The 7,571-nt window shown below is 47.6% G+C and overlaps 2 protein-coding genes across 2 annotated transcripts; one reads left to right on the forward strand and one right to left on the reverse strand.

Moving 5' to 3' along the window:
- Positions 1-1,351: 1,351 nt before the first annotated feature.
- Positions 1,352-2,974, reverse strand: N7446_005535 (cytochrome P450; the record flags this gene model as incomplete). Its single annotated transcript, XM_058514283.1, has 1 exon — positions 1,352-2,974. The coding sequence occupies one exon, from the start codon at positions 2,972-2,974 to the stop codon at positions 1,352-1,354; it is 1,623 nt and encodes a 540-aa protein (XP_058371461.1).
- Positions 2,975-6,028: 3,054 nt separating this feature from the next.
- Positions 6,029-7,222, forward strand: N7446_005536 (uncharacterized protein; the record flags this gene model as incomplete). The annotated part of the gene is made up of 1 exon (XM_058514284.1): positions 6,029-7,222. The coding sequence occupies one exon, from the start codon at positions 6,029-6,031 to the stop codon at positions 7,220-7,222; it is 1,194 nt and encodes a 397-aa protein (XP_058371462.1).
- Positions 7,223-7,571: the final 349 nt, after the last annotated feature.

A 7,571-nucleotide genomic window follows, 5' to 3' on the forward strand; every position in this document is an offset into this window, starting at 1 on the left:
GAAACATACTTAAAACTCGTATGGGGCCACACATTGGAAACTATATCAGAAAGTAGATAGGTACTACGACAGTGACGGGGTATCTTCGGTAATGCTTCGTAGCTGAGGGGATAGAATAAATAATTAGTTTGGTTACGGACAAACATTTAGCCTAGGCATGACTATAGGAGAGCATATCGCGGGAAAAGCAAATGAGGATCCGCAGGGCACACTGGCGTCCAGCATTGCTTATGTGCTGCACGAGACGTGCCCATCATGATATTCACCGACCTCTCAGAAACAATGTGACCTGTATTGTGATCTGCAAGTTACACACTCCTAATTTGTCATCTGGCTGTCCTTCGTTCTTGTTCACCTCTCCCAGCCATCCGTAATGTTGATGGGACACATTGTATCCGCTGGAAATTACGAACCTTTTTTTTTTTTTTTGCGCGCTGGTTATATACTGTATAACTAGCCTGAACGAATTGATACTGTGTTTATTCTCTTGCGCTTTCCCTTTGGCATGGTAAACTTAGTTGCGACCTGGAAGACGACATTCACAGGGTCGATAACTCTGTATTGGTGGGGAGGAAGGCTTGTCGAGCTGAATTATTGGTTAGTTCCTGTAATAGCAAAGACATGCATGAGGGGACTACATGTATGGAATCCCCTACCCCCCCCCCAAACCAAAAAATTGGCCCAGTTGCCCGCAGCCCAATCGCGAATTTCTCGAGAAATAGTAGGTTTCAGGAACTCTAATGAAAATGGGAGATAATTAAGTCGGTCTATTATAACGTCGTGAAGTTTAAGACTGAATGGGCATGATTTGAAACCTGAACCCTGGCGGGTCCCACTTTTTTCTCGCATAGTTAAGAGGAAACCCTAACCTGAACTCTGCCAGAGATTACAACCCCCCGGGTGGGGTAGGATTGGCCAGGAACGCACTCCCCTGCCTCCATTTTCGAGCAACTAAAGGAAAAAAGAGAGTAAACTCACTCGAGTATGCCCATTCCAGTGATACCAAAATGAGTACGCCATAACAGTTGTGGCGCTCGTAATTGGCGTCTTGATTTATAAGTCACGTGGCATCCGTCCGAGATTTTCGTTCGAGTTTCTATTGGCTAAGTGTATTTCGCCCTTCCTGCCACCAGTTTTCAGTATGATGAAAAGACGGAAACGGCTATAGGATTGAAAGAATGACATATTTCTAATGGTACTAAAGATATTCTCTTGGAGGCGTTGTGCTGTTTCGGTTACTAGCTGCATATTGCCTGTTGGATAGGTGTGGTATATGATTGCATTTATGCAGGTTAGATACATTTGGAGGGACTAAGCACTGCTCCATACACATTAACCCCAACTTACTAGACTAAGCCAGTCCTTTTTTGGGCCTGATCTGGTCTAGGATAACCCCTATATCTTTCTCTGCACCTGACCACATAGATTTGATTAGGCTTTCATGATCTTGACTTCGTACTGTGATGTGCGCTTCGAATGGGGATGCAACAGCCATCAATTTCTGCGTGTAACTCCACGGATCAATGTGAACTGTGTCGCCGTGTTCAGTGACCTTGTGGCGGAAATTATACCCCCAGAGTAGGCGAGCTACTGCCAGGTTTAATGAGTTTCTCGCTAGTTTTTCTCCCGGGCACGATCGTTTCCCAAACCCGAAGGATGCCAGTGAATCCCACTGAGCTGTGCGTGAAGGAGAACTATGGCTACCATTTTCGACTGCTAGCCATCTGTCGGGTCTGTACTCTTCTGGTTCCGGGAACAGGTGCTCATCGCGGTTAAGCGCCCACTGGTTGGGAATAATGACAGTCCCCTTGGGTATAGAATAACCCATATACTCATGATCTTGGCTGACAGCATGAGGCAAGCCAAGTGGGAACGTCGGTCGCCACCGCAGAACCTCCTGGACGATTGCACGGACATATGGCAGGTTAGGAAGGTCGTCAAATGTTGGTAAGCGAGTTGGGCACGATCCAACGACCTTATCGATCTCACGCTGGGCCTCTGCAACCGTTTTCGGATGCAGAACAGACGCCATGACAAAGTTTCGGAGAGTTTCTGCAGCCGCCTCGTCACCACCCGCGTGAAGTATACCGAAGATATAACTAAGTTCTTCAATATCCAGTGACTGGGCATCCCCTATGCTGGAGGCTTCCTGCACTGCATTCCAACGCCGCGATAGCGCAGCAGTGAAGAGGTTTTTTGTAAAATGGCGAAGCGCTTCTTCATGTATCTCCTCGCCCTTTCGCTTCCAAGGCGCTAGCACGCGGGGAATGTAGTCCAGCCAGGGAAACAGGTCTATGAGTATGGCGTATCTCTGGGTCATTGCATCCAGAGTAGCGTCGGCTAGGTCCCGGATTTGTTGTATTTCGCCTTGATCATGATGCTCCAGTCTTTTTCCGTAAAGGATGCCAAAGATTACACCGGAAGAGTAGCGATGGAAATGTGGAGAGAAGTCTTCGGCTTCCAACAAGTCATGCAGAAGCTGCAAACTCTCAATGTCCTGGATCTGGCGATAGCCCGAGATCATGCTATCCTTTACAGCTGCGTTCTGGATGCGACGGTGCGTTCTCCATTGAGGCCCGTAAGGAAGTAGAACGGTATGAAGGCCGCGGGACATATAGCGATTGCCATAACGATAGGCGGGTCTAGAACTGTAAATATCGGCGCGACGTTCAAGGAGGTCCTTCACTGGTTTGTGCGATCCAACAACAACAACCGTCTGGCTCCCATAACGAAGACTGTAAATTGGCCCGTATTTCTCGTGCCAGCGTTGGAACCTCAGCCATGGATTATACCGAGAGCTCGGGTGAATGTTACCAAGAATAGGCAGTTGTAACGGACCTGGAGGCAATCTAGAACGGAAGGTCTTTTGCAGAATGAAGATGACAGATAGAAAGAACAGGGTTATTGATAGCTTGTAGAGACCGACACTTATTTGTTTTATGTCACAGCAGCTGGGTTTTCCTTCGAGATCCATTGGGATGGATGCTGAGACAATGGTCGGTGGAAATATTTGCTTGGTGGTGGGGGCTCTGTCATAAAAGTAATGAATAATAGCGAGAGACCCAATAATCCAGTAGAGCTACCTCTGCGACCTTGTGACCTATCTCCTATTTGAACTCTTGTTTGAATCACTCCTTACTTCTCAACTCCTGCCTATCTGACTTGCTTGTTACGTGTACTCGCTTTCCTCCTTCTTTTCCTTGGCCTCTTTTCTCCCGTTGGCGCAACCGAGTCCATATCCTTGCACGTCGAGTAGTACAGTTATATCATATATTTCATCATGCATGAGTTCGCATGAAACACGGGATACGTCTAAAATACGAGTAGCTGTGACCAGCTCACCCCATCAGTTATCATCGAGTACACATTTCTATTGTAATAAAAATACAGTTAGTATCACCAGCTAGGTACTGTGTACACGGTTAAGTGAACAGTTTATGCCCCTAAAGCAAAATTTGAATTGATTTAAGTTGTTCATCTCTACTCAGGTCAGGTTCCAAGGTACCCCTTAATATTATACGCCGACGCTCCGCGAACACAACACGGGGACGTAGCTTCGTGCAAGAATGTGCACACCAAGCAAGGGATGTTATCTCTCGGTCGCTAGCGGTGAGTTACCGCTAGCTTCACTGACAGAAGGACATACCCCGATAAATACTTTCTGACCATAAAAGGCAAATGTGCTATACGTGCATTAACAGCAGCAATCTGCTGCTTATGCTACATTGCCCACGCCTGCCAATATACGAGACAAACCCGTGGCGAGCATCTTAGAAGACAGCTCCGTAGGGTAAAGGAGCCATCCCGCTAGACGAAGCCGTATAGATTGGTAAATCTAGCTATTCAACAGGAGGGCTAGATATAAAGGTTCAAGCACGCGGTTGCCAATGAAGCAGTAGACAAAGAATGTCTGTAACAGGTGTTTGGAATGAGACGCAACAAATTGGATTGCACATGACGAGGGAACGAAGAGAACAGGCCCGAGGCCATCCACTACGCACTTTCAGCCGCGACGCCAATGTAATGTCATAAATACGACATCTCCGGTCTAGTCCCTTTAAAGAAAACAAACACAACCAACGCAAACTGGATTCCGAATGTCGCCAGGATCATCCAGAAGGTGACCCCTCCATTCCATGCGACAGGCCCATGTTGTACGGTATGGCATGCATAGGCAGGCACCCAAGTCAATGTTAAGGCGAGATTGGTCCACGCTACCCAGTGCGGAATTGGTCGCTGGATGCGCGTATCTGAAAGGGTAGCCCAGGATATTGCGACTTGCTGGGGGATGAAGACGGCGCTGATCATGCTGTAGGTAAACAAGCAGAGATCACTCAACATCTGTGTAACTAAGGGTTCCCGTTCAAGTCGGTAAAGCATCGTGGCGGAAAATATGCCCAAGAACATTAACGTGACACCAGACACGCAGCCGGATGCGAGTTGGAGGGATAGTAAATGTGGATTGACATTAGGGATCCGGGAAAGCTGATTGTTTATTCCTACCCCGAAGAATGGCCAGGTGAAGCTGGCAATAATCAGCAGGAAGGTGCCAACACGAGCTCCCGCAAGGTTGTTGCTGTAATGTTGTGCTATTTCATGTGGTTTAAGAGTCGGCGAGATAGGTGGGAAGAGGTGTGACCCAGCGAGAAAAATAAGGATTAACATGAAGGCCAGTGGCCCACACAGGAGTAAGCATTTATCACGGGAAGCTATCGAGAACATCCTTTTGCGTAGATCCATCAAGTGGGTGATATCGGGCCGCCCCTCTTGAGCGGTGAAACAAGGAGCTCTCACTCGAACTTGAGTTAACAGTGATTGTACAAAGTACCACCCGAGAAGTATTTGGGACGGGGAGATGGTCACCAACGAATGCCACTATATAATACATTCGGTTGACTAGTTACTCTGTAAGAAATAAGGCAGCTAAATAAGAGGCAACCTCATACATAGCAGTCAACGAGCAAATTGAGGTTGCACGTGCACCCCATGCAATAGTCTCACAGAGAGGGGAGCGTGCATTCTTCATGTTAAAGGCACCCCGCATTCAGCATGCATCTGACGACCACTGTTCTTGCATAACCAGACGTTGTTAGTGATCGTCTTAGATGTGTATTCTATTTCCCATCACGAAACTACCGTCTTCACTTGCGAACGCCCGTCGAGAAAATTTCTTGGCAGTAGATATTAGCTTGGAAACCGCTACTACATCAGAAGTAGCATTCAAGAAGTAAGGGAATCGCCTGGTCAAAGTAACTGGCGCGCTATACAGGGAATAGCGACACCCTTACTTCGCCTACACCGCTTGTGATCAACAGAGGAGTTGTGCTACATCAGAAGTTGCATTCAGGAAGCAAGGGAATCGCCTGGTCAAAGTAACTGGCGTGCTATACAGGGAATAGCGACACCCTTACTTCGCCTACACCGCTTGCGACCAACAGAGGAGGTACCGGCCACTTTCTCAGTACAGGACCTGTTGTTCACCTCGATGTTTAAAACCTCATTCCCACCAAGAGAGCGGCGTGGCAAGTGGTTAAATAACAGAATCGCAGCGAGGGAAAGAAAGGCTTCTCCACTTGTCACTAATTGTTCCACAGAAACAAGTCGATGAGATACGATGCGGAGCTGCATCAATAGTTTGATATCTATGATATCCGCCTCCTTTTCTTACGAGAATATCAACCTTGTGTCTTTAAAAGTGCAGAGTGCTTTGTTTCTCCTCTTAGCATCGGCCATATACTTGACGATCATCAAACGATCGAAAAACGGAATTTTACCACCAGGACCCCCGCGACTTCCCTTACTGGGCAACATCCACCAGACGCCTACAAAAGACATATGGGAGACTTACCGTCAATGGCACAAGCGCTACGGGCCAATTATAAGTCTGAGATATGGAACGAAAACAGTCATCAGCCTTGGTTCCCATCAAGTCGCCAAAGATCTGCTCGACAGGCGAAGCGCCAATTACAGTTCTAGGCCGCAATTTATCGTTGGCAATTATTTTCTGAAAAACCTCCACATCGCGCTCATGCCTCATTGCCCAGCATGGAAGACCCAACAAAAACTTGCAAAGGGTCTCCTGAACTCTCGCATGGCGCAAATGTACGGCCCACTTCAAGAGCTCGAGAGCGCACAGTTGCTTCAGGAGTTCGCCTCTGCTTCGGTGGGAGGAGGGACCGTCAATTTTACGAGAATATTCAGACGCTACACAATAGGAGTTACGTTTCTCCTGTCCTATGGCGAGCGAATAAGCGATCCGTCTGACCCTCGGCCCGAGGCAATTGAAACTATGATAGATCAAGTGGCAGAGAATCTCCAAAAACCTGCCAATCTTTTGGTGGAATTGTTCCCGTCCCTACAATATCTTCCAAGATTTCTATTACCTTGGAAGCGGCAGGGGGATGCCTTGCACGACAATCTCAACGTTATGTTCTTGGGGATGTTCCGACATGGTGTACGAGCAAAACCTTGGAACTGGAGTAAGCATCTGATCACTCTGGATGAGGCCCAGTCGTTAAGTGAGAAGGAACTTGCATTCCTATTGGGGGGTCTCATGGAAACTAGTACAACGACCATCAAAACACTTGAGTGGTTTGTCATGGCCTGTCTTTTGAATGAGTCCGCTGTGCAGAAAGCACGAAAAGAGCTCGACGCTGTCATTGGGATCAGCAGGCTACCACAATTTGTGGACGCCCATAAGTTGCCATATCTCAATTCTTTCATTCAGGAAGTTCTACGTTGGAGAGGGATCTTTCCACTCGGCGTACCGCACTCTAATCTCGAAGCGGACGAATACGGGGGTTACAGTATCCCCAAGGGAGCGACGATCCTACCGAACCACTGGGCTATGGATTTAGATGATAGGGTATTTCCTGACGCTCAGCTGTTCAATCCTGATAGGTGGGTACAATCTCCCGACCTTCCAATGTCTCACTTTGGATTTGGTCAAAGGGTTTGTCCTGGGCAACATCTCGCTCGCAAATCACTCTATATTGTCATAAGTCGCATGCTTTGGGGGTTCGAAATATCCCATCTGCACGAGGCGAGCGGCAAAAGAATTGAGGTTGATCCATACAACATGGTTCAAGGTGTGATGACCGGACCAGTGGCTTACAGCGCCTCATTCAAGATACGTTCTATGGAACATTGGCGAGTCATTGAAGCAGAATCTTCCATTCCCCATGATCTTCACCGGGAGCTATTGGATGCCATAAAAATATGAGCACTGCCGTTATCCGATATCACTTCCTAGGCTCCCTCAAAGTTCTAGTAAATTCTGTCTTAACTTTCATTCCCCTTTTGTTGCAGTGTGATCCTTTCTGTCATGCTATCTTTCTGCTTAGTACCGGCAAACAGTGGACTTGACAGGGGCCACTGGCTTCTAGTTACATCTCGGTTTCAATTTAGGTGAAAATGGAAAAGGCGGGAAAAAAACCCCATTTCCTCGATAATTATGCCTCGCTAGCTTGGCCTGCTGCTCGCCACATTTACTCCATAGCGTCGTGCGTCATTCGGGGACCAGTGAACGTTTGATGTTGCCCGAAACACTCTTCCGCTGCTCGCCCATAATA

This window comes from Penicillium canescens, assembly GCF_028828765.1.
Source record: "Penicillium canescens strain IBT 15451 chromosome Unknown utg000004l_segment0_segment0, whole genome shotgun sequence".
NCBI classification, from domain to species: Eukaryota; Fungi; Ascomycota; class Eurotiomycetes; order Eurotiales; family Aspergillaceae; genus Penicillium; species Penicillium canescens.